This window comes from Lagopus muta, chromosome 26, assembly GCF_023343835.1.
Source record: "Lagopus muta isolate bLagMut1 chromosome 26, bLagMut1 primary, whole genome shotgun sequence".
NCBI lineage: Eukaryota > Metazoa > Chordata > Aves > Galliformes > Phasianidae > Lagopus > Lagopus muta.
Window position 1 is genome coordinate 164,262 of NC_064458.1, and position 27,204 is coordinate 191,465.

General features: G+C 39.7%; 1 protein-coding gene and 1 long non-coding RNA gene across 5 annotated transcripts in view; one reads left to right on the plus strand and one right to left on the minus strand.

The window, feature by feature from the left end:
• KDM4B (lysine demethylase 4B) overlaps positions 1–27,204 on the plus strand; it is an 80,959-nt gene that overhangs the window by 19,782 nt on the left and 33,973 nt on the right. For 2 of the 4 annotated variants that reach the window (XM_048927844.1, XM_048927847.1), the window contains exons 6-8: positions 11,395–11,444; positions 14,215–14,318; positions 18,273–18,410. In XM_048927844.1, the coding sequence (XP_048783801.1) occupies positions 11,395–11,444; positions 14,215–14,318; positions 18,273–18,410 (292 nt within the window). Of the gene's footprint in view, positions 1–1,698; positions 7,587–11,394; positions 11,445–13,699; positions 14,170–14,214; positions 14,319–18,272; positions 18,411–27,204 lie in introns of those variants that run through there. The other 2 variants (XM_048927845.1, XM_048927846.1) reach the window with 2 other exon arrangements.
• Positions 21,923–24,895, minus strand: LOC125685079 (uncharacterized). The gene is made up of 3 exons (XR_007373383.1): positions 24,846–24,895; positions 24,679–24,735; positions 21,923–23,351 (listed from the first exon to the last, which is right to left on the minus strand). It is a non-coding gene; the product is annotated as an uncharacterized LOC125685079 (long non-coding RNA).

Consider the following 27,204-nt stretch of genomic DNA (forward strand, 5'->3'; position numbering starts at 1 on the left):
ATGTATCTCTCTCTATATATAGATATCTGATTTTTATTTTTTTCAAATTTTATGTATCCTATTTTTGCAGCATTCTCCCCCACCCCCTTGATCCCCAAGTTCTGCATCAGCTTTCCATGGGAAGTGTATGAGGCTGCCTTCTTCTGAAGCGTGTGCACATTTCCTGTTTGTGTGTTCCACTCTTGACAGTAGAGATTAATGGGCTTGTTGGGGTGGAGTAGAGGAGAAAGGAAAGGCAGGGGAAGGCCATTTGGCAGTGATGGGTTCCTTGCAGCTCACAAATTTCCTTCCAGCCTCTGCTATCCCATGTAATCTCTTTTACAGCTTTGCAGTTTTGGAGTGAAAAAGAGTAGAATTTATGGCGATGGTTGATTTATAGATTAACAACAACACCATTTACTCTCAGGCAGATTTGGCAATGGGAGACGCTTTTCTACTGGAAAAAAAAAAAAAAAAAGGATAGAGGAAAGAACAGTGATATTCATTAAAAGAAATAAAATGAAAGTGAGATAAAGTATGACCAGGCAGAGCAGCTTTTCACTCTATCTGTTCTACAGTCATGAGGTGGAAGCTGCTTTGGAACTGGATTTCTAGAATGAGAATCTGTGTGCATGTTGATTTGCCCTGAGATTTGTGAAAGGAATGATATATTGAGATGAAGAGTTACATTCCCCTGTGATTCACTGATAAATGAGAGCAGTGCTGTGGCAAGTTATTAATACAGCTTTTCAAGCTTCATATACCGCAGTCATTAGTTAATCAATACAAGCCACACTCTGCTAGTGATTCTTGAACAAGGCTTCCTCTGGGCCCGAGAGTACTGTTTGTCCTCCAGGTGGAGCTGTGGCTGAAGGATGATGTAACTCATTAAAGCAGGAGTGGTGCATGTTGATAATCTGCTATAAAATTCCAGGAGATTGGTGTGTTGTAGGGATTGGATTGGTTTTAATGTAGTTAAGTCATCAAACCAAACTATATGAAGAATCATGAGCTCTGGCTTGTATTAAGGGGATTATCCTCCAAATCAGATGCTTGCAGTTGGAGTAGTGGAAATTTTTCTTTTTAATAGACTTGGATTTTTGTTGTGTTGTAGATTATTAAAAGGTAATTTTTCCTGATGCAAAGGAGGCACGCTATTCTGGGGAGGTTGGACTTGCATGTTGCCTGTCTTCACCCACTGTTATCTAACTTTGAGAAAAAATGCCACGAAGGTCAGGCCAGACTATTGGATCAATGGGATCAGTGGTGGAAATTGTCTGAAGAGGGACTGTTGCCATGTAAGAATGAGTGCACTGACCTCAGCCTCGGGCTGTTTGTATGCATCTGGTACTCCTCCTTTCTCTCAGCTCTGCTACGTTTGTGCTCTTATTTTTTTTTCCTTCTCCCTCCAACTGAAGTCCTTTGCTCTTTCCATTTGTCATCCTTATTCCTGCCTAAATCTACTGCAGAAGACACGTTAGTATGTACACTGCCATTTTATTTTTCAATCTGTGCATTTTGTATCTATTTCCATTGTGTATGTGTTCAATATGTTTGTTGAAATTAAACTCTTAGAGATTGGGGTGGCCCATCTGCCAGTGGTTGTAGTGAAAGTAGCGAAGTAGAGATTCCTCTGATCTGTAATTCGTCTTTATACCCTTTCATAATGATCTTGAAAGGTGACAGTACAGATCTGTGATCTCATTCCTCTCTTTGCAGCAGTGTCTTCAAGTGGGCTCCTGCTCCTCTGATGCAGTGTTCAATGTGTGTGGCTGGTTTCACCAGCACTAATAATTCATTGCAGCTCAGTAGACCCACTCTGCGTTGAGAGAAACGTGCCTTTGATCCAATAAGGCATCCACTTTCGCTGAAAGTCATTCTTGTGTTTTGAAAGAGTCTGCTCAAAGCTGAGGCCTGATTTGAAATGAAGATCTGTGGAAGTCTGACAGGATCACAGATTGGTTTTAATAACTGAGCTGTTTGAACAGTGCACTCTGCTGCTGGGACTAGATGGGAGGGATATGTGCTTCCATGCTTCGTGTAACTCTTTCAGCCTGATCTGACTTGAGCTCTGTGGGAGACTGAGCTTGCAAATTTTGGCTTGGCACGGCCCTGAAAGTGAGTTGGTTGGGTGAGGAGGAACCAACCATGATGCTGCTTGTCTTTATTCATGTTTTGTTAACACATTGGCGGACATCACCAGGGACTTTTTTTCCTTTGCACAGCAGAGAAAACTGATGATGGGTGATGCCACATACAGTACAGGTATAGTTTAAAAGAACAGAAGCCTATAGCAATGACAGCACTTAAATAGTACTCTGCATTTTTGAGGTGCTGTGTGGCTGGTAACTAGTTAATATTCTGAGTAATCTCTGCTGGGGTTCTGGACACTTCTTCTCAAAGAGGACAATCAACGTAGCATGGGGGATCTGGGAGAAGAAATAAAGGAAATTTTATGAAGCGCCACTGATTTTTATCAGACCTTAACTGTAGCACTTCCATTTTGATGCTGGCTAGTGCAAAGGCACTTGCTTCAGCGTGGATGTTGCTGGAGCCTGTGACAGTGTAGTTCGATGAACGAGATGATTTTATCTTTGGAACATTTTTTCCCTCAGAAAGGAAAGTATGTATGGAGGCATTGCATCTCTGGCACAAGGGGTTTCCCCATCCAAAGATACCTGTTTCTATAGAGCAGATTCTGTTTAGGCTGCTGTAGGAAGTTCCCCATATCCTTTTCCAAAAGCAGTGAACAGCAGCAGGCAGTGCTCAGGAAGGAGGAGGGAGTTCGCAGAGGCTGCTTGGTGCAAGATGAGAACATCTGTGATGTCTCTAGTTACCTTATTTTGTTGTTGTTATTGTTGTTCCTTGAATTGTGTTGATGTCTTTTTATAATGTAAAGTCTTTGAAGAGCATTTTTCGCTTTTCCTTTAGTATTGGATACTGTAGCAATATAAAGAACCAGTAATTAATAATGTGATTACCAGTTTTGAGAAAGAAATCTGATGTGAACAGGTTTTTCAGAACAAAGAACAAAGAATGGCATGAGGATGCATATATTACAGTCATTCATTACCGTTGAGTTGTACACTAATTATCTTAGCCAAAAGCAATATAAATAAAAGATTCTATCGTGTTGTTTCCTAAACACTTTTTCTTAGTAAAACACGTGCTTCCCACTACCTATTCACCGCATATGGTGGAAAACTATGGGTGTATTTTGTATGTGTGTCACTCCATTGTGATTTGTAAATGTCTGCTCTGGGCCTGCATTTGTTGCAGGACGACCAGATGGTTGTTCATATGTAAACTCCTCTTTTAAAGTAGTATTTAAGAATTGCATTTTAGTTGTGGAAAAAAACTCTTACAGTTATTGAAATCTAAGTGAGAAAAGTGATATTAGTTAATTGCCTAATGGAAAAAATTCTGTAGCTCAAGTGCCACTCGTAACAATTTGTACTGCTTTAAAATCAGAATTTGAAAAATCTACTGCCCAGTGTGTGTTTCTTGAAAATCTGTCTCTAGCCCATGGTAGCCTATATGATTGACACAATTTAGCTTTGACTGTTCCAACAGTTGATCCATAAGGGTTCAGTATGAAGCCCAGAATGACTAGAAATATTCTGCCAAATGCTATTGGACAATAAATTTTAGAGTAATTACACAAATATCAATTTCTTAAGGGAAGGAGGAAGTTTCTCATCTCGCATACTGTTCTGTTAGGAGCAAACCTACTTGTCTTTTTTCTGTATTGTGGTTGACAGCAGAGTTGATAATTAGACAGCAGTACTGATGGAGAAGGGATCATATCATGGGAAATATGCTACACAGACCCTTTCTGAGCAGGTTTTGTCCTGATTTTCTTCCTGTGTTGGCTTCCAAAGGGTTGCATTTGAGCAGCTGACTGCAGAGCTCATTTCTCTCTGAGCTTTAGAAGATGGGCTGATTTGGTGTGCTTGTAATCTTGTTCTGTCATTACCTACTTACTCCTTATTATGGCTTTTCGAGGAGATACTCAGAAGCCTCTGTGTGTTTCTTTCTTTCTATGTGTATTTCAATAAAAATGTCATTATTTGGTATCGTTGACACTGCTGGTTAAAGGTACTGAATTCTAGCATCTATTCTCTTGTAAAATGATCCATTAAAGATAAAACTGCAGACACTCAATAAAGGTTTTTTCCTAGGAACAAGAAGCTCTCTGATCAGTACGAGATCTTATCTCTACAACACATGTTTACATTCTTGATGTGAAGGAATCACAAGCGAAGGGGATGGATGAGGGAGCCCAGAGATTTTTTTTCTTTCTGAATGGGATTGCAAGAAGTGAAACTGCATGCTTAAAGCAGATTCTCTGCTGGATAACCTCCGATACTGATGAGAAGAAGAAAGGGAGTTGATTGCTGTCTTTTAACAAACAGAGAGGGAGAAAGGGATGACCACAGGGGGTAGGGAGCTGACAGTGCTGTCCTCTGAAAAACAGGATCACAGAATCAGAAAGGTTGGAAAAGACCTTCAAGATCATCCAGTCCAACCATCCACCCTTCACCAATAGTACTCACTAAACCATATCCTTCAACACAAACTCCAAACATTCCTTGAACACCTCCAGGGTCGGTGACTCCACTGCCTCCCTGGGCAGACCATTCCGGTGCTTGGACCACTCTTTCAGAAAAGCAGTATTTTGTAACGTCCAGCCTAAATCTCCCCTGGCGCAGCTTGAAGCTGTTCCCTCTGGTTCTATCACCAGTTACACGAGAGAAGAGGCTGACCCCCAGCTCACCACAACCTCCCTTCAGGTAGAGAGCAATAAGGTTTCCTCCGAGCCTCCTCTTCTCCAGGCTGAACAATCCCAGCTCCTTCAGCTGCTCCTTATCAGGCCTGTGCTCCAGACCTCTCATCAGCTTTGTTGCCCTTCTTTCAACCCCCTCCAGGGCCTCAATGTCTTTCTTGCAGTGAGAGGCCCAAAACTGGACGCAGTACTCGAGATGCGGCCTCACTAGAGCTGAGTACAGGGGGACAATCACTGCCCTGCTCCTGCTGGCAACACCATTCCCGATGCAAGCCAGGATGCCATTGGCCTTGGACACCTGGGCACACTGCTGGTTCATATTCAGCCGAGCATCAATCAGTACCCCCAGGTCCATTTCCTCTATGCAGTGTTCCAACCACACCGCCCCAAGCCTGTAGCGTTGCCTGGGGTTGTTGTGGCCAAAGTGCACTACCCAGCATTCGGCCTTATTGAAACTCAACCCGCTGGCTTCAGCCCAGCTATCCAGCCTGTCCAGATCCTTCTCTAAGGCCTTGGTACCCCTAGGCAGATCCACACTTCCAGCCTTGGTGTCGTCAGCAAACTTACTGAGGGTGCGAACGATCCGTTCTTGGTGTTAAAAGCCCTATTTTGAGACAGGTTTCAAAACCAACTTAAAGAATAGAGCAGAACAACTTCTAGAGCTTTAGTTTTATACTACTAGGAGATGTTACATTGTAATTGTTGAAACCTTAGGTCTCAGAACCAGCGTTTGGACAGCAAACGAGGGGCTCCCCAGCGTGTAGTAGTGGCTCTTAGTGGCTTCTATTGGGCGATAAGTGTACCTGACAGAGAAAGGGATTTTTAATTTATTCATTGGCTTTGATAGCACTGTTGCAGTTATGGGAGCTAAAGATTTTGAGGACTACAGCTCAGATTATGCATTTATAGACAACTTTCTCTTACAGAGATTGGAATAATAGCTCATCACCACTGGGAGTAGGTTGGCATTTGTATCTTCAAAGGGTCAATATTTTTGGCACAGCTAAATCTGCTTTGAAGACAGATAACTAACTCTGTGTGACACACGTTCTTACGTATTTTAAACATCCTGTTCAGTTTTTCTTTCTTTTCCTTATTTCAGTAATTATTGCATGTTAAACTGTATGGGCCCTGTTTGGCCAGACCTTGTGCAGACACTGTGAAATTAACTTTCATACCTTCTAATGTGAATCAGAGTGAAATGACATTTTTGAAGCCTTGCAGCTGAATCTCCTGTCCATAGTGCCCAAGTTCTACTAGAAATTAGATGCATGAGGCTTAGTAATCTAGTAGTTGCTTAGTTGTTCTGTTTTGGTGGAGGAGGTGCTGGGTATGGAGTGCATGGTGGGGAAGGAAGGCATTGTAACTAACAAAATCTGTGTGTGTGTCACAACTGTAGCAGGTAAAGGTCTCAGAAGCCTTGAGAGACTCTTGACCTAAGGGATGGGATGCTCTGATGCTCTGCCAAAGCTAATGACAGCTCCAGGTGAGAACAGTGCCTCCTAAACCTGGGGGGGAGGGTGTGAGTGGGCCGAGGGTTGCCTGAGGCAGAATTTTTAATAGCTTTGAAGACAAAATTGAACATACCCTCCTGCTTGGATGAAGCAGCCTTGAGGTCGGAATCTGAGCTAGTCTGGTAGGTCCCTGAAGAAGATCTGATGCTGTAAATGGTGTCATTGCAGTAGTGAATTCCTCACTGTGTCATCTTTTAATGGCTTCTAAACTTGCATCCTTGCGTCCTGGGATGGTCAGTGTACTTTCTTTATTTACTGACACATTCATGTAATTCTTAACTCGCAAGACATTTGCTTATTTATTTTCACTGTTCCTGATAATAATTCTAAGCCATTAGAGGGGAAAATTGTATTCAGAAATGCTGTTTCACACTTTATTTGTTCGATGATGTACAGCGATAGAAAATAGCACATTTGCTGGCTTTTATAGTCTGATAATTATCAACATCCATCAAACCATTCCAGGGGAATAAACAAAACACCAAGAAAATTACACTATTAATGACATCCTTTATGGCAAATGGAAAAGATCCTTTGCATTAAGGGTGAAAAGGGGACTGCCCAGTTAGACTTGCTACTTGTTAACAAAAGCAAACTACTGCTGTTTGTAAATCATAGAAACACAGAATGGTTTAGTTTGGAAGGAACCTTTAAGATCATCTATGATTATCTTACACATTTGTACTTTGGGGCATGCACCTTCTAGACCTGTGATCTCAATGTGTGGTAACTACAAGCAGAATGAGGTTTGAGGGATCCTCAAGAACTCAGAATATTATGTGGAAGTAGAGGTCAGTTTTGCTAGAATTTAAGTTTTGTGAAACAAGTTTGGAAGTTGAGAATTTTTCACGTAGAGCAGCAAAGTTCCATTTTTGAAGAAGTGATATTTAATCTATTTCAGGGGCCTGCTCTTGTTTTAGCAGAAAGTGTAGGAAAAGGTAATTTAGAAGAATCACTATATTACTTTCAGATTGTTGACTTCAGGGAAGATGATATTTGAGTCACACAGCTATAACAATTTTTTATCTTGAGACTTTTTTCTGTTCTGTAAATCTTGTGTTCCCTGGCAAAGCAGCAAGACGTTATTCATGTTGTAATCCCACAGACTACAGCATGACAGTTTTTCAGGTATTTTGGCCCTTTCTTGGTTTGTTTGTGTATGGGAACTGCTGAGTCACAGCCTGAACCTCTGATTGATCACCTGAGGCGAGCCGTGAGTCAGCCAGAGGAGCACAGGTGAAGGCAATTCAATTCACCTGTGCTGCCGGAAGGGGTGGAGCCAGGCTGCACCTCTCCTAGACCTATTGAAGAGCTGGCTGCCAGTAAGGAAGGATCTCGTCTGGAGATCCCTCCTTCTGGTGTTCTGTGGTGAGCCCAACATAAGGGTAAGCCTTCCATTTATTCTCTCTCGTTATCATAGTCTACTTCGCCTAACTCTCTTGTTTGTTTTGTGATTGTAACATCTTGATATCCATTGATTATACGGTTTGCAAGCTCAGTTCCTTGTAAGTTTGATATGTCTTAAGACAATGGCTGCTTTAGCACTGCTTACATAGACATAGCTTTACTGGGGTCCCTTGCTGAACCAGAAGGGACAGGCGCTACGTTTGAAGCGTTGGCTGAAGGTCAGCATTTTAGGCACAGTTGTATATTTTGTTGGCGGTTGTAGATGTTTTCTCTGAAGCAGAAGTAGTCTATAAAAAGAGAGTTATTAATAAAAGCTGTTTAAATATTTATGCTGCCACTGTCAATTCTCTTTAATTTTATGATTGTTTGGGATGACAGAAAATTCTTGCTTCATCTTTGCTGTGGTTATAAAGATGTGTCTACTGTAGGCTGAAGAAAAGGTAGGTCTGCAGCGTTCTTCATTCAGTTCCACCTGGGCAGATGGATGTCAGAAAACTGCTTCTGTCAACTGTGATGAAGCATCGGGTAATTGTCAGTCTGATATTGTCAAGTTGAGATTTTTACAGGATATTACAGTCTATTTTTGGCCAACTGATGCAGAACTCAAAGTGGCATTTTTCTTGTATTTATGTACTTTTCCTACTCTTTCCATGACTTTGTGGAGTGTCTTTATACTACAGCCTTAATGGGACAGAGAAGGGAAGCAGTTTTACATGTGATTTTTCTTTTTCCTTCAAGTTTTTGATGGGGTAGCTTTTGGTTTTGGTGTTTATCCAGAGGTAACTTCTCTTAGTATGGGTCTGGGGTACTGAAGGAAAAAGAACACTCCTACTTGCTGAAAAAATCTTGAAGTTTCCTGAATGATGCCTGTAGAAAACGAAGTCATTGGATATAGTGAAGCATAGTCCTCCCAGCTCTCTCTGAAATTAAAATCCTTTATTGATCTAAGCCCCAGCCTGTGGGTGCAGGAAGGTCAGTAACAAAAGGTATTGAATGTCATTGCTTCATCAGTTCCTTCTGTGGAGTACTTTGTCCCTAATAAGTGTCTGGCCACATTTTGTAGTAAGAACACAAGATGCTGCCATGAGACACAAGAGCCACCCGTTCATGTGTGCTTGCATGCTCAATTGCAGTGCTCCTTTGATTGCAGCAGTTTATGATCTTTCCATGTCACCTCCATTGTTATTCCTCCTTGTAATCAGTCACTTTATGTCTTGATCGCATAAAGCTCGCTTGCTCGACCTGTGCAGAGCTTGCAGAAGGCTTCTGTTTCTATTCCTGGTTTTAAATAGCAGTCCGAATTCTCTCTCTATTGCTTATCTTTATGTAAATCAGTCGGATCTGTGAGTGTAACTTAAAATAGAATGTTACTTACTCCTAATTAATTCACTTCTGCAGTTAACTTTGTGAATTCCTAAGAATAAATTTACAAGAACGTGTAGACCCTGCTTCCTAAAAGACTTGGTCCAAACAAAAAAAAAGTTAATTTATAAATGTGGAGTCAGCTATTCCCAAGAGGCTGTTCTGTGGTAGGGTGTTCTGATCTGCATATTATTACATATACTCCATTTTTAAAAGCTGGAAATTCCTCCTCTCTCACTGGTTCCTATCTAAGCAAGTCCTTTTTCTCTGACTCTCCATGGACTATTCTCCAAAGCTCAGCTTGGCTTTTTGCAGTCTGCAGTTGCAGATAACACAGTAACCATGTTCCAATACATTAGACTTTTAACATCCTCAAGATTCAATTAATCTTATCTTTACAACTCCCAATTACAGACACTAATTAAGTGAAGGTTGCATTGTAGACGGGGGATATTACATTAATCAGCAGCAGCCTTGTAGCCATAAATTAGTTCTTTCCCAATCCTTCAGCGTTTTTCCCACAAGGACTGGAATGTCTCATTTCCCTGTTTTAAGGGACATTAATCCCACAAAGGAGCTTTGGATCAGGATTAGTTTTATCACGTTTATGTAAGTGATAAATTGTCTTTGTAAAATGAAAGCTCCTAGCTTTGTCCCAGACAAATGAAATTGAATTGTTTGATTATTATACAATTTAAGGCACTGTCAGACTTTGGTCAGAGTATGCTGGGAGCCTGTTGTATTTATTATTTTATAAGATTAGGTACTACATAGTATTTTTCCTTAGATTTTTTTTTAAGCCATCAGTTTAAATCGGCTTAATGTCTAAATCTTAGGGCATCCTATGTAGGATTTCTTTCCATTGTTATCCTTTCTAACCTGCAAGGATCAGATAAGGTAAATTTTGTTAACGTGAAAAAGCAATTTGGGATATGACTTCTATCTGTTTTTCCTTACATTGTAGATAAACTTTTGACTAAAAAATTGAGAAGCTGAATGAGAAGACTGGCAGCAAGTCCTCTAAACCCATTGTTTTTTCAGAGATCCTATTGGAAGAACAATACTCTTTATGTGTTGTTGAGATCAGGCAGTTACCTGCTTACACTGGCCCATTTTGTGACAGTTTTGACAATTTTATTGAAGATAACAGAAATAATTCATTTTTTTATTATTCACATTGTACAAAAGTTATAGTTGGTAATAAATACATCTTCTTCAAAACTCTTGTTATGAAAAAAGGTATGACAGCCACATTTAATTATGTGTAATGTATGTATGTAAACAACAATTTTAAAAATTCTATTGGCATTATTATTTGTGCAGTCTGTTTAAAGATGTTTGGATGTATATGGTGCTCACTCACATCATGACCTGAGCGAAGTGTAAAATCTTAAGCGGTTGATTTTTCCTTCTGTGAATACCTAGGCAACGTAACTTCAAAGAGTAAAGTAACTAAGATCTTCTGGGGGGAAATCTCAGGAGAATATCTCAATTAGTAATGTGTGACTTCAGGCAGTTGATTGTTTTTCCTGAATTATATTCAGTACTTTGCACCAGCACAAAACAAACAGAGGAACCTCGTCTCAGTGACATTCTTTTGTGCACTTTTTACTCCTGATCACAGAAAACTGTCTTTTAAAAATGTAGAAACGGTTCCCTGCATTCTTTCATGTATTGTTCCTTTGACGACCCCACTTCTTCCATTCACCTCTTCTAGAAAATTACCTAACAGTTTAATTCTGTTTGTTTCAAATCAGTCAACACAATCCTGCCAATGCAAAGATCAGCTGCTTTGACTGTTATGAAAAGTACTTTTTGAAGAAAGCCAGAAAAGATTTGCACACTTGTCTTTGAAAAAATATTTATCCTCACTCCCTGTAGATGTCAGTGCACACAGATCCTCCCTCACACTTTTTCAGCCCATCTGAAATTTCTTGTCTTTGTCTTTAGCTCAGCCTTGTGAATTTCTTTTGCACGCATCCTTCCTGCAGAAAACAAGACTGCTGTTCCCTATGCTGACTGATTCCTGTTGCGCTGTCAGTTTGTCACCTCTGCTCTGCTTACACCTTATGAAGCTTGAGATGGTGCTTTTTAAAAAGTAGCAGGAAAGCCTCACGCGTTGTGTAACACATTTAAGGGCTTTTCTGAGATACTGACTTTCATCCTCCTTTTGTACTGACGTGTTACCGATGCCTTCCAGACTTCTAAATTTTTGCTTACGTTTGGAGACATTATTGTAAGAGTGTTGTGCTAAAAGTTATTACTACCTTTGTTTTTAGTTTTTTTCACTGCTTTTACATTGTGGTGTGATTATTTTTTTTTTCTTCTCTGTTAACTTTGTCCTAGGTATGCCATACCTCCAGAACATGGCAAGAGATTGGAACGCTTGGCGAAAGGTAAGCTTGGCTTCTTCCTGTGTTAATGCTGTTTGGATAAATACATAGGTATGTGCTTAGTGAAAACCAAAGCATTCCAGAAGAGAGTCCAACTCTTAATTTTATAATGGATTTGTAAAGAATTTTAAGATTTATAAAGAATTTATTTTGAACTGACTGCTGTAACTTACTCTTGAAAGAGCTGCTTGATGAACCTACATTGGTATAATAAACTCTTGAGTCAGAAACCTTGTCATGTCAGAAGTGCTGCGCACAATTCTTCATAGTGCAACTGTTTTCTCAAAATCTGTCTTCTGACGCACCATGGCCCTAACCAAAACTGGTGGCAAAAGCTTGATTTTTTTCAAAGCATTGAGACCATGCATGGGAAATAGAGTTCATCATGCATCTCTGTAGGAGGTTTGTGGCAGTGTGGTGAGAACTCTGTTGCTCCAGTTTTGTGGTGTGCAGTCTGTGAAGTATTGGTGATGATTCCATCCCCTACCCCCACTGCTGGGAAAAGGTGTGCTAAAAACCATTATGTCTTCCTGTGTTATAAATGTTATTTATATAGTACTGGTAGATTACTTCAAATCTTATTCAAGCAAATTCAACAACAGCACTAATGGAGAACAGCTAGTGGAGTTCTTGCCTCCCTCTATGACAACGTACAGTGTTGTTGGTGGCATTCCTTTCCAGTGCCATCCTCCATCATCATTTCAACACAATAAAGTCCAACTCAAAGAGCAGGGCTAGCTTGGGCTGTTGTAATTTTTGACCTTGCAAGTGCCAGCCTCAGCTGCCCAAAGCCATACGTGCACTTCTTGCCTAAGTACCTGCCAAGGTCATTCTGCAAGCAGCAAGCATGGACATCAGCATTCTGTCTTTGTCGCTTCTGGTTTCCAATTGGTAATGGTGGCAACTTCAGGAAAGATGACTGACTGTAGAAATATATATGTATTTATTTGTTGATGTTTTATTTGTGCTTTGTTGTTGTTTTTGTATATTTGCAAATGTTCTAAGCGCTGCCCAGCCAAACAAAAAAAAGTCAGTGTTTTGGGATAATTAAGTCAAAATCTACATATTCCATCCTCAGTGAGGTGTACTCTGAATGATTTAAATCTGTTGTTGAAGTTAATGCGACAAAAGCAGTGCTGTGGTATGAGAGGGAGGGCGATCTGGAAGGCTGTATTCTGATGCAAAGGAGTAATAATAAAAAAGTAGGTTTTCTTAGTGTTGGCATTTCTTGCTAACAGTCTGACGTTCTGGTGATTGTTTTATACTTGTGGAAAAAAGAATAAAATTTTGAAGCACAGCAGTGGTTGACAGTGTGTAAACCAGACACGTTATCCGTGATCTCATCTTTATTTTGAGCTGCTTGTTTTAATTTGCTTAGTGCTTTTTGGAAGTTGGGATGAATAATGTCTAAAAACTATGATGAAGCAGCGTTACTGCTTGGGCATCCTCCCCGTCCTATGCATCAGCAGACTGTACTATGAAGATGTTCTCTCTGGAAAGATGAGCATGCAATTAATATAGAAAATGAATAGCTGAGCTGTAAATGGGCTTGCTGAGAGAGTTGTGGAGTCCATGGAGAGAATGTTAATGTGTTGCCATATTATTGGTGCTAATCACTTAAAATGTGCTTATTTATTAGTAGCTTTAATGAGAGCCACATAAACTGTGCATTAAAAAAAGGAACTGCAGAGAAGGACAACAAACCAGGCAGCAGACAGTCATCACTTTAATGTAAATGCTTTTAGTGCAAAAATATAGGAAAACCTGGAATCTGGCAATTCTTTTCACTTTCTGAAACCCCTTCCATTATGTCCCATCGATTAGTTTTGTATCCTGAGCTTGCTTGCTTTTTAAATTCTTTCTCAAAATGACATTGGTTCTTAATCCCATAAACACCATTTGCCAATTGAATCACCTCCTTGGAGTGTAACACATGGTCGCGAACACTGTGTTCTTACAGTCTAGCTGATGCTTTTGGGAAGGAAGTGTTGACATCAAGAGGTTTGGTTTTTACCCCAATGTTAATGTTTTTAATTATTTGTGGTTTGTTTTGACTCGGTGCGAATCTTGTAGCTGTAGTCAAACTTGCACTTTGTACTGCTGAGATGCTGAATTAAATCACAGTGTCTCTATATCTGACCTCTGTGGCCAATGAATGAGCATCCCTTCTACTTCACTGTAGTGGTTATGTTTTGTTTTGTTTCTTTCTTTTTGACTCAATATTAACATCTGCATGCTTATTTCTTTCTTTTCTTTAGGCTGGTATGTAGGGCAGATCGTTCTGGAATCGTATGATAACAGTTGTGTTACTTTCCCAGGAATAATATAGCTGCCCTTCAGAGAAGGTATAAAAAGGACTATGGAGTAGATGGTGCATGCTTGTCAATTTTTCCTTGTCTATATTAAGAAAAAGGTTTGTTCAGACTCTAGCCAAAACTGGAGACAGCTAGGTTCAGTTTCTTAATTTGCTAGGGATTTACTGAGATTTTGGCCAAGTTGCGTATTCTCAGATACGATAGATTAGATGCTGACTCTCATTGTGAATGGAATTAACACTTATGTGCCTCAACATTCAAGTCTTTTTCACAAAATTTATGTGGCATTTGAAACAATGAGGCATGTGCTAATTACTGACATCTTTAGCAGTATGCCTGTTGCTTTGATCTACGTAAAATATTTAGGCAGGTTTTCATTTTGTCACCTTGTCACTGATTAAATAATGACTTGATATAATATTCCTGAAGTGATAGTCCTCTTTGTAATGTCTCTACAGGATTTTTTCCTGGAAGCTCTCAGGGATGTGATGCTTTCCTCCGTCACAAGATGACCCTCATTTCACCCTCAATCTTGAAGAAGTATGGCATTCCTTTTGACCGGGTATGTACAAAAGAGGCTTTGAGGAAAGTAAAGTTGTAAGGTAAAGCTGGCAAGTTGCTGTGATGCACGAACTATGACACCCCTCTTCTAAGGCAGCAGTTCTCTGCAGCTGGTCAGGAGCGGTTTGATGCATGTCCTATGGCTTGTCAATAGGCAGCATAACTCTCAGGTAGCTGTTCAACACCGTCTTAAGCTTTTTTTTTTTTTTTTTCTGGATCTCTTGTGAACCAAAAACTGGAGTTACACATGCAGGTTCTCTGTTGTGAAAGCATTCTATCTACACAGAGCCAGTAAGGATCTGTCTGTTTCTTAAGTCCTCTTATTTGAAATGAGGGGCCATGTTTATTTGGTATGATCATTTTAATGTGCTTATCCTCAAAGGCTTTGGGCAAGAAGTAAATCTCCTCAGTCAAGCATGGATTTTATGCAGATTCAATCAAGCGGTTACTGCTTCTGTATGTTGCCAGCATACAAAGCTCATTGTCCTGCCAGAATGGTTAAGGACACTGTTTGTGGGCATGATACTGTCAGGGTGCAGAAAAAGGAATTGAGTTGGAGGCACTGCAGCTCTAACTCCAGTGGAAGTGTCAAAGAGTACTTGATTTAAACTGATTTCATCCTTCCTCATTTCTCTGGCATCATCAGCTCAAGACATTGTGGCTTTTTTTTTTTTTTTTTTTTTTTTTTTTTTTTGTCCCTAAGTAAAAACTCTTAAGCAAGGTTTTGCTAGAGTTAGTCCACCGGTGACAAAGTATACCACCTATTTGATGGTTCTAGTGATTCTTTGAGAAGTACAAGTTCTGCACTCTTTTATAGCATAAAAACTATGATTTCATTCTATTTACTGCTCCAGAGACTGTTTCACTTTTCCTAGTGGAAGGCTGTGATGAATGAAATTTGAAGTGTGACTGTCTGGTTTGTTGGATGAGCTCACTGTGCAGCAGAGACTTGCAGAAAGCCATGTGTGGTGCTTAGTGGCCGCATTTTGCCTGGTTTGCACATGATAGTTGATATCAACTTGTTCTTAGGGATCAACAAACCATTTTTTCTTGTAATTCTATCTGTTAAACCTGAAGTCCAAATGTGAAAACATGGTTATCTGCTACACGCGGTTGAAAATAATCTGACTTTGGGATCTGATCTTTTTTTTTTTTTTTTTTTTTTTTTTTGTAGGAATTTTAACTTTACAAATTTGAGGAAAGTAGATGAGTAGATTGGAATATGGGTAGCATACGTGGGTGCTCCTGTGGAAAGGACTTGATAGAGGAGGCTGGGCATAACCTACAAAGGGATCGCTGCTTGCTTACATATAGATCACTGCTTATCTAAAGATGCTGAAAATAATAATAAAAAATCCCAATCTAGCTCACTAGATATTGTAAGTGAAGTTTGTTGTGCAGCCCCTTGTTGGTATCCCATCCTTCTATGAAATGGAAAAGTATAGGAAATGGAAATTAATTTCTGCCTCTTCAGTGCCCAAACATGCTGCTTGAATGGTTGTGGGAAGTCAGAATGTGAAGGAAATTCTTGTGAGTGTTTGAATGCTGTAGGTGGGCATATTTTTCTCTGATGAGACGATTTATGTTTGCTTTTCCGTGTACCTGGAAAGTGGCACTGATTAGTAATTACATATACTGAGTAATTTCTGATCAAAACCAAGCAAGAGGAGCGAAAGAGTTTGTAATAGAGGAAAGCTTTTCTATCGAGCTTATCCCAAGTCAGCTTTACTGAGCTGTTTGGTGATGGGCATGGGATATGAAGTACTTTGATATGGAAGGACTTTCTAATTTGTTGCCTGGTAAAAAGTCTTTTCCCAGTTAGGTAGGCTTCCCACTGTGAATCTTGTGATTTGGGGAGGGAAGGTGTGTAGGTTCATCTCTGGTGCCTCCTTCATACTGAGTATTAAAATGTGTGCTACCTTAATGATAAGAAACTTATTTTGTGTATAGATTTTTTGTTTGTTTCCTTTGTATGTGTTTGGCTTCTGTGTTTTTTGTTGGGATTTTTTTTTTTCACCCAAAAAATGGAGGCCAGTGCATGCGAAGAAAAACAATATTGCTGTCAAAACCAAACTTTTTTAAACAAGGGGTATTGTTAACATCGCACGTAAAGAAATATAATTCCTAATCCTGTTTTACAGAATGTGGGGCACAAATGTGGTTTTTTTTTTGTGTATGTGTTTACATATTCTCTATTTTCTATGGCACTCACTGGAAGGACGTTTTTAAATGTGAAGAGGAGGAGGAGGAGGAGATCTCTTTAGTCAGAGCAGTCCATGTCTGAATAACTCCTATCCTGAAAAGTAGGTTTTGAAGGAGGATTGCTATTGTTCAGGAACAGGGAATGTGTGCCACTTTTCTGTAGAAATAGAGATAGGATCCCTTCATCTACATTTCTGGCAGGTTTCAATGAAGTGAATAAGTGCGCATTTATAAATCTCTATAATGGTATTTACTTCTCAAAATAAAAAAGCAGATCAATACTGGGGCTTTTTAATAATTAAAAATGTGTATTTCTATAATCTCCTATTGATTTCTCCACTTATTCTGCAAGAGCTTGCATAAGTCAGTAAATTTAGGCCTTTCTCCATGAGTGGCAGTTTGTGCTGGCTTTTCTTCAATAGTTATTACTTTTCTGCATGGCCTATCCATCATCTCGAGTGCTTTCTAATTTATTGTAGGGATAATGTTGACAGCAGTGACATGGAGGACATATGCTGTGGGCTTGAAATGAAGACACTAGGATGTAGATGTTGTGACAGAAACATAATCTTTCCATTTTCTGAAGTTAGCAATCTACTGCTGTGCAGTGATGTATGGAGGGATGGGAGGGGATGTGCTGCGCGGCTGCAGGCCGTGCTTCAGCACCCCTCATCTGGAAGCTTTTGTGCTATCAAATCTTGCATTTATTTTCTTGTTTTGTTCTCTGCTGATGTTCATAGTATGAACAAGGTTGGGCTCAGTCTAGTGGGCCAGTGGTTTAATTCCTGATAACATTTTCTGCTTGGTTCTATTCCTGTGTTTATATGTGAAAGTTCTTTGAAGGCTCAGTAGGCTCCAGACTGCTGAGCTGTGGTTAGTGTCAGTGGGAAATAACCCAGATGTGTTACAAAAGCTTTGTCAGCACTTCCAGTTTAGAAAGACAGGCAAAGGTCAAATTTTGCCGTATTTCTGATCTGTTAAAGGGAGGAGATGGTACCCTATGCTTTGGGAAGCTAGCAGGATGAGCTGGTTACGCTGCTACCAGTTGTTTTTGTGTTGCTTAACAGGGACATTCTTTTCACAACGTTTTCTCTTTGTAGGTTTTTAAAAGGTGATTTTCTAGAAGTACTGGGAATCGTTCAGCCTCTGATTACAGCTGTAATCTGCAGTTTTCAATCCTTTTTACTTTCATCTTAATTTTACTCAGGTGGACAAATAGCAGGCTAAGATTTTTTTAGGTTGTTTGACTTACAAGTGAACAAATGAGAATGATAACCATATAAATGAGGAAATAAATACAGGAAAAGTTATCATGTATTTCAGTAGGACACTGCAGCACAGAGCACATGTGTAGGTGGGAAATGCAGTCTGTTTGGCCCCACTAGCATGGTGTGGAAGAGTAGGTATGAACTTAACAAGGGATGAAGTGACAGCAAGCAAAAGATTTGTGCATCTTTTGGAATGCTGCAGCTTGGGACTCTTTTTCATAACTGGGGCCTTTATCTCAAGAGTTAAGATCTTATAGCAGCTTCTGTCCTTTGTACTGTTTTCTTTTGTCCTTTGTCTGTTTTCACTAGTAGAACTACTTCAGTATTTCTACAGTTAAGAAGAAATCGCTATAGGTATAGCCGAGAACTGGCCGTGACTGTTCTGCCTTCTTGCTGAGAGAGATTTAACAAGGAGGATATAACTGTCTTCAAAGTGCTTTTTCTGCTCATCTGATGTAGGTTGTCCTTTTATTTCTGTTTTTCAGATCACCCAGGAAGCTGGAGAGTTTATGATTACATTTCCTTATGGTTACCATGCTGGCTTCAATCATGGCTTCAACTGTGCTGAGTCAACCAACTTTGCCACATTGCGTTGGATCGACTACGGAAAAATGGCAACCCAAGTAGGTATCTGTTTGGTTGGGGGGTTACTTAAAACCACGAGCTCATAAACTAATGATTGGTGGGGAACTTCTCCCTTTGAACAAACTGAAAATGTCCTTGTTTTGAAAACGTACTTTCATTGATCCATGTTATTGTTTTATTCCTGTTGATAATTCATGTCGTTTTGAGGGCAAACATGTCTTTCTTGAATGCCTTTCTTGAATGCTGAATGTACATAAGCCTTGTGTAGAGGTGGTTTTGAAGCTAGAAGGTTTGGATTGGTTTTCTGAAGCATTAAAACTGCATTTCAGGGTGGATAAGGTAACTGATGTAACTGAATACAGTTCCTAGGGTATACACCTTGCAGGAGAAAGGATAAATTAGAGGCATCTTAAACTTTCATAGGAGTATACTAATAACCATTTTTAAATGGTTATTTAAAGACCATTTAACATTTTTAAATTTCCCTAAAAAATGCACAGTACAAAAGGTCTCAATGATGTCTGAAGAGGAGAATCATGGTGGAATGACTCCATGTGGCTATTTCATCAGGGCAAATTTCTTGTTTGAATTACTTTTGACAGTTCTGAAGGCAGTGACAGTTTCCCATGACAGCATCCCTACTATGTTCTCTAGTTTTTTTTACTAGTAGCGATGGGCCTATATTTCAAACAGATTAATGTGGTTAGCTTTTTATTTTTATTCATTTATTTATTTTTAAGTCTGCTTTAAATGGGTTTGTTTTGATGTATTGATGTTTTTGGTACATTAGATGTGGTGCAGTGAGGTATGACTGCTTCATGAGTTTTTAAATTGGGGATCAGTTTTGAGAATCTTTGGGAAATTATAACCTTGGGTAGGAACTTAAAATCACCACAGATGCTCCTTTCCAGTAAGGCAGTCTTAGTTTTCATTCTACAATAACGTTTATATCATCTTCTGCACTTATTTTTCTTCCATCAACTCAGCTTGACTCCACAACTTTTATAATACATCTTTTGTTCTGGGCAAATACAACTTTGCTGAAGATGCACTGCAAGTACCTCGGTACCTCATCCTGTGAAACAATGTAATGCTGCCCTGTTTTCCTTTACTAGGGTTTATATTCTAGAAACAGTAGATGATTACTGAATGTAGTCTTTGCTTTGGGATCCTACGGTTGTTGACTGTGCTTTCTTGATACCTCCATCTTCTTGCTGTAATGTCTTCAGTCTCGATTGACCTAAGCTGAAGCTATCTGTGCAGAATTATATTTAGAATGCTGCGTGTTAATCACTGTGAGTGGTTGCTTTGTGACTAATGCCATGCACTGCTTTCTGCTTCTAGACGCTAGTGCTGTTTCTGGCACTACAGACAGTAAGGAATCTGCTAGAATCGTGGGAGGAAAAAAACCAGTGCTGTTTCCCTAGTTTTCCTTTTTTGTAAGTAAGCATAATTAACCCAGCTAGGAAAGGAAGATGGTTGTTACGCCCATAGGAGCCTTTTTTTGAAGCTTTCCCCTTTTTGTATTTATGTCCTGCCTCAGCAACTGCCGACAGGCAGTCCTTGACTATAAAATGTCACAGCACTTAGTGTCTGAGAGGCTCATCGTACAGAAAGTAACTTCAGCCCTTTTGGTGACTGAAAGATGAAGTGTCTGTCTTTGTTCTTTTTAGTAATATTCAGCCCATAGTTTCATGGAGTCCACTGTTAACAAAGAAATGCAGCATCTGAACTCCCTCCTTTTCTAAAATAAACATGTAGATTTTATTTCATTTCTGAAACTACGGTAGTTTAAAAGCATTTTCTGTTATGCATGCTATTGTTTGTGCTGTGAAGTATAAAATACGCATAATCACTGTGCCAGGCAGGTAAAACCTCTGAATTGCTAGCAATGGCAGCCAAAACGATTCTCATAACAGAAAAATCCTCATTCTGAAAAGTCATGCATTTATCTTCTCTGTCCCTTACATGTGTTCAGGTATTTGAATCCGTAGTTGGTGTTTGTAATCTTTCCATCAAGGTGTTAGACTGGGCCATGTGGAGTAGCTGTAGACTCTAAGGCCATGTAGAGCGTGAAGAGGGAATCATACATTTGAATTTGTTATGGAGCTACAGGGTTAGTAAGAAAAAACTAGACCTGTAAGAGGCCTCAAATCTGGTTTGGGAAGAAAAAAAAAAAATTTTGCTGTGGCCTTGAATCCCAGGTTTGTCTGTAGCAAATGGTCATGGTTATACACCCCTGAAAATGGGGTTTATCATGGAAATTCGACAGACCTTTAACTACAATAGTGCCAGCAGGCACCACTCTTAATATTGAAAGCAATTTTGGGTTCAGCCATGTGTTTGCAAACAAGTGACATTTGGGAAGTGCAGTTTTAGATTGAGCCTCCATGCTTACATTGTTAAGCAGCGTAGCGTGAAATTACTGAGCAAGCAGCATAGAGAGCTCTGAGCAAATCTAGAGAGAGAAAGTTGAAGTGTGGAAGGAGATGCCCAATTTATTTCCATTGCACTTGCTGACACTTGTCTATTCATACATTTCCATTTCATATTACCTAAACCACACACTGCGTATGTGCTAATTAACCCTTTGATACTTTACTGTCGGGCTGCAGATGAGGTATGAATGCTTTTGCACTGAAAGGGCTAAAGGTTTATTTAAATCCCATTTTAAGTTAAACAGAGACTTTAATGAAACATCAGCTGATTCTGTACACCTGATCTGCCTGCACATTTAAGGAAAAAATTTGTGAAGAGAGGCATCCTGGAGTGTGAGATGTTTGTTAGTTTGTTTAACTATTGCAGGTTTCCTAAATCTTGAAAATGACTGTATTGATGTTTGTGCTGTCAGGCTCAATTAGATTACATTTGCCTACATCCAAACAGGTGTTTCTCATCTGCTTATTTTTAAAGTTCTTGGAAACTCTTGACTGGGCAGTACTCTGTCTGTAGTGTTACTGCACTGAAACTAGTTGGGTGTAAAATGATTCTTCTTTTTCCCTTGTCTTGCCAGAACTCTTGAAATTGGTGACAAGGTAAGGTTCAAAATTAGCCAATCGTAATGTTCTCCTGGACTTCATCGTTGGTATTAAATTTGAATTCTGTTGTTCTCAGAGTTCTGAGTAGAATGATATATGTTAGTGGCATAGAGCAAGAGAAAACTCATGTAGGAAAGTAATGGCTTACCTTTGAGAAACATAGGCAGAACCATGCTAATTGCCTGCCAGATTGTTGAAATGTTCTGCTAACTATAGTGGAACCTGGCTTGGCTGTAAAAATGTATGATAATTAGTGAAGTTTAAAGATCATATCCCATTTATTGCTAATGTAAATGTCTCCCATTAGTCCTTAAGGAGCCGTGTGTTGCAGCTTTCCAGTTGAGGTGACCTTAAGACCAGCCAGTTTACCTATTTTATTTAATCTGTGGCTGAATAGCACATCTGTCAGCTGCTTGTCTATGGGTGGGAGAGAGATCTTCAATTAATCTTGTGGTTCCCGTAGGTCATTCTGGAGTGTAGTCACTGGATCTTTGCAAGTATTTAATGGTAATTCATTTCAGAATTCTTTGCTATGTTAAATGGGAAGATCAAACTCTGGCAGGAAACACTCTTTAGTAGCTAAATATCAGGAGTTGGCTCTAATTTGCATGCTCTGTACTAGACCTTAACACTACTGATTAAATAATACAGCTGAATAGGGATGGTTTTGTATGCTGTATGTTACTGTTTACCTGCATAAGCAGAGACTTAAAAAGTTACTGAGAAATGCTTTCCTTTGTACTCCATAGTTGGAGCTCTTCAGTCATTTGTTTTTTGTTGATTTTTGTCATGATTTTTCCTGTTTGATTGTTGAAAAATGCCTGATTAATGAACGCATGTGCTACTCAGCCTGATTTACACTTAGCTTAATTACTGTACAGTATCGAGCATGCTGCTCTTGACTTTTTGAATGCTGCTTGGTAATAACTTTTCTGGCTCATAGTGACTCCAGGACTCTGTGGTGGAAGCTGCCCTGAACCCGTGGGTACTGACACTGCTGGGCTGACACAAGTTCCCATCCTCTCTGCCTCACTAACCCTGTGATTTATAGCGCAGAGGTGTTTGCGTGCTTTGTGGCTGCGAGTAAACAACTCTGTGAAGAATGTGCATCCTGCAGCTCATTTGCTCAGCTTCCCTGCTGCATGGGAGGCCCTGTTAAAGTCTACAAGCCCCAGTCATTCATGTGTCAGAGCTGGGCTTTTGGGGTCATCTGGCTCTGGGGATAATAGTATTGCAAGGTTATCAGAAATGCCTTTTAAAACCTGCCTTAGCATTGTGCTTTCCTGTGTGGCTTGTGTTACTCCACAGGAATTGCTTCAAGAGGGCCAGAGAGGGGCTTGTATAGGAACAGTTTTATGTTCCACCTAAGAATAAATAACTAGATAGCATATTCCATTTAAGAATTGCAGAAACTGATATTAGATATCAGTTTATTATCTGATATCAGATATCAGATATTAGATATATTAGAAATGATATTAGAGATCTGAAAGCAGTGTGAAAGTGTGAAGTAGCTGTGAGTTCACATCACGTGTACTCATCAGGTACCTCTTCGTTGTCCTCCTCAGTAATTTCTTTGCTGTACTGAAAGGCAGATGTGGTTAACATTCTTGTCTCTTTGTTCTGTACAGGAAAAACATTTAAAAATGAAACCCCACTTCTTATTATCATGTGCTTAGAGCTGTGAATGGTCTCTCTCTCTCTCTCTCTCTTTTTTTTAACTCCATTTTGCTCAATTATTTGTCTTTCCTGATAGCTCTGCTGCTCCTCATTTTCTTGCAGCTTGGTTTCCCACTGGCAGTCAGCAGGTTCTGCTGCTGGGTTGGCTCATAGCTGGGTGTGTTCTAATCTCAGTCATCAGGATTCAGATCTTGCATCTGTTCTTTATCTCACCACTCTCCAACTGCTTTGGAAACACTTACAGGTGGATCTGGATTATTACTGGAAAGAGATAAAAGTGTTTCATTTGGTGTGTGGTTTTCAGAGAGGTCTTAATTGCTGTTTCTTTTAGGATAGATAGACAGCCTCTCTCCTCCTTTATTTATGAACCAACCCTCCCTTGATTCTAATTTGTGTCATTTGAAGATGCAACAAATAAATTCCAGCTTCCTATCCTTTTGAAAAATGTTACAGAAAAAGACTTGTCATTACAAGGGAAAATAATTTCAGTGTGCTGGAAGCAGATCGTGGGTTGTCACGTGAAATAACACTTCATATTCCACCAAGCAAAATTATTCATGTTCTTGTAAACTGCCTAGAAATTTTCCTAGTCATGGTGTACAAAATGGTGGATTTTACTGCTTCATCTGTTGGTTTACAGGCATGTGCTGTATCACAGCATTGGACTTTCTTTATAAAGGAAGTGACTGGAAAACCAGTGGTGAAGCGGGAGGATAAAAGGATAACTGTACTCACTTAGCAAGAGTTATCTAGTACATCTGTCACTTCAGAGCTGTAGAACTTTGCTCAGCCATGTCAGCTCATGGTTGCTGCTTCCTTAATGCATGAATAGAGTGCTGACTTGATGAAATGTCATTGCTTTCTGCCAGTGAAAGCCAGTCACTTGTGGACTTCTTTCACCAACTGCAAGACTTACGATGTGGAAGAAATAATAGCTTGAGATAACCTTAAAATTATATTCACTGTAGACTTTCACCCAGTGGTTATGATTTAGTCTTAGTTTGTTTATCCCTTGTACTGAAATGAGTGTCAAAACAGAGGGGAGCTGGTATTTCACTGAATCCTTCTTTTTTAGCATTACTGAGAGCACTGAACCTTTCAGCCTTATCTGTATGACACATCTATTTCTTAAACTAGAATCCTCTTTATTTTGAGTATTTTAGTGGAGTAGGGTAAATCTAGCTCCCTGGCTAATGTGACTTGCCATTCACTCAACTCTTCTGCCCACAACATCTGCATGGAACGAATGTTCTGGCAGTGAATTAAGGAGGCAAACAAGGAAAAAGCATGCCTTGCAGCCAGGGACCAGGGGGAGTCCTTGGAAATCTTTGCCTAATTGTTTTGTTTATGAAACTCTGTGGAAGATTTCCAGTGGGTTTCCTAATGAACTGGTTTGTTGTTGAGACTTAAAGCTATGCTTGTAATTACAGTAGAAGCGGGGGGTCAGGGCTTGTCTTCCTTCCCACAAGCTCTCAACTTCCAACTAGTAAGCACACAAACTGTGAATTTTAAGTTTTTCTACTTCTTCTCAAAGTTTAACTCCTTACTGACTCATGGAATGCCTGTCACCCGTCTTGCAGTTACTAACCTGCAATTATGTGTTCCTTCATTGCTTCTGAAAAGATGGGCATCCATGAGAGCATTGCTGTACAAGGTGTATAATCAATGGATATTAAGATATTCTAATCACAAAATAAACAAGACAGTTAGGCGAAGTAGATTATGATAGCAAAAGAGAATAAATGGAAGGCTTACCCTTATGCTAGGCTCACCCACAAAACAGCAGAGCAGATCTCCAGACGAGATCCTTCCTTACTGGCAGCCAGCTCTTCAATAGGTCTAGGAGAGGCGCAGCCTGGCTCCACCCCTTCCGGCAGCACAGGTGAATTGAATTGCCTTCACCTGTGCTCCTCTGGCTGACTCATGGCTTGCCTCAGGTGATCAGTCAGAGGTTCAGGCTGTGACTCAGCAGTTCCCTTACAGCAAAGTGTGAGTGGAAATGTGAGTTTGAATTGAATGAAAGGAAAGTAAACTGGAGCCCAGACTAGTTTTGTGTTGTACTGGGTGAGCGTTAATTAGACATCAGGAAACACATTTGTAATCGGATAGTGAATTGGATAGCTGTTTTAGAGTATTATACTGGGAGGATTCTGTGTTTTTCCCAAAAGCTGTAGCTTTATATCTTGTCCTGGCAGTTTATAGAGAGAAGTTCAGAAGTGTTCTCTGTATGTATTTCTGTAGTACACTGTAAGAATTTTCCTAGCTACCTTTTGGATATAACTATCTTTTTTTTTTTTCTTTTTTTTTCCCAGTAACTTGCTTTTAGACTTCATTGTTACGGAGAAACAGATACTAAAACTTAAATGCAAGTCTAAAATATTTAACGATGGCATAATAGCTGAAGGAACTTTGGATGTATTGGGTTTTCTTCTGCTTAAATTTCCATTTAGGCAAAGTGGGAGGCTAGTTGGATCTTCAACAACCGCACTGGCAACTAAATTAATTTGAATGTGAGGTGTTTCTTTTTTCCCATGTGAACCAGATGTGCTGATTTAATTAGATTGTTTTTGTGACTTTCTATGTAAGGAGAAAAGTGTTATTTTACGTTAACTCTTTGTATGTCATGGAACAGGTAGGATTCAATTTAGTGTTAATAACTGGGAAGTGAGGGAAGGAATCCTTACGAAAATGCAGTTGAAGATTGAGGTTGAATGAAGTTACATTTTTCCATAGATCATTTCATTTTATTACTTTAAGGAGACAGTCTTTTATTTGACTGTTACCTTATAGGGATTTATAAGTATTTTTATTTAAAAAAAAAAAAAAAGCCTAAAACCAGATAAGATCATGGTTATGCATTGTGTAGTCACAAATTTCCTACCATCACTGTGAATTATGTTTGATATCACAAAGTTCTCAGAGAGGTCAGATGTATCACCAGCCTCCAACTTTGAGTGACATAATAAAATAATAAACAGGGGAAGAATGTTGTTTTTCTGCTTTTGAAAAGAGTTTCACACTTCCATTTCCTGAGAATATTTTTGTATGCTCTTTTTATTTGCAAGTTGCCTTTGTATGTTCTTATCCCATATGGGCAGCAAAGTCATTAGCTTACAGGAAGAGGGAGCTGGGGCTAGCAAAAGTCTTCAGAAGATGGAACAAACAGGTTCCTGTAAATGTGGGGAATATGGCAACTCCTCTGGTCTTCTTGCTCTCTTGGGTCTTGGACACCCTGCAACTGAAGACAGAGAACTAAACATAAACCTGTGTTGGTGTGTAAGTGAACTCTGTTGTTAGTCTGTCCCTCTGGCAGCCATGGCAATCTGGCTGCCAGGTGGAGAAAGGCAGAGGAGAAATTCAGAGGTATTTGATTAGATCTCCGAGTTCCTTAAATTTCTCACCTGACAGCTGGGCGGGACAAGCCTTCATATTGCCATTCAGTCACGGTCTGTGCTTTGGGTGACCATATCACTCCTAAATCTTTCACAGGTCTAAAGCTAGTTGTATTCTGCTGACAAAGGAAGGAAGGAAAGCCTTGGTAGGAATTTCTGGAGAGCCTGAATCAGGGCTTTGTGGTTCAGTTTTTGCTCACAGTAAGAAAATGAGATTTCTTTTCTCTCCTTAGAAGTTGTGTAAGTGTGGTTACGTTCATTTTATGTTGTCGCTTCTACAAACGGTAACAATACTGGATATTAAGGTGCTGGAATTTGAGGGTAAAAAATGGAATAGGGAAGATACATTCTGCAGAAAAACAGATCGGGAGAGAGAGAGTGTGGGGAGGAGTTATGGGTATTACATATCCTAGGAAACATGCATGGTTTTGGCCACAATTGCATAATCAGAATATTTGAAAGAAATATGACTGCATATATGAGGAAAGAAGGACAGTGTGTGGAGATGGCTATCACTGACAGGGACATACAAGCTTGCTCTTTTTGCCTTGTTCTGTTAGAATAGAGCAGGTAATTCATGGCAGAGCAGTCTTCTTGCTCCTCTCTCCCCATAGTCTCCTTCTTTATCGTCTCCCCCTCCCGCCTCTAGCATATGTGTGCACATTCCTTTTTGCTGTTCATCTGCAAGTGTCTGCTGTATTAGCAGGATCTTACTGTGTCTG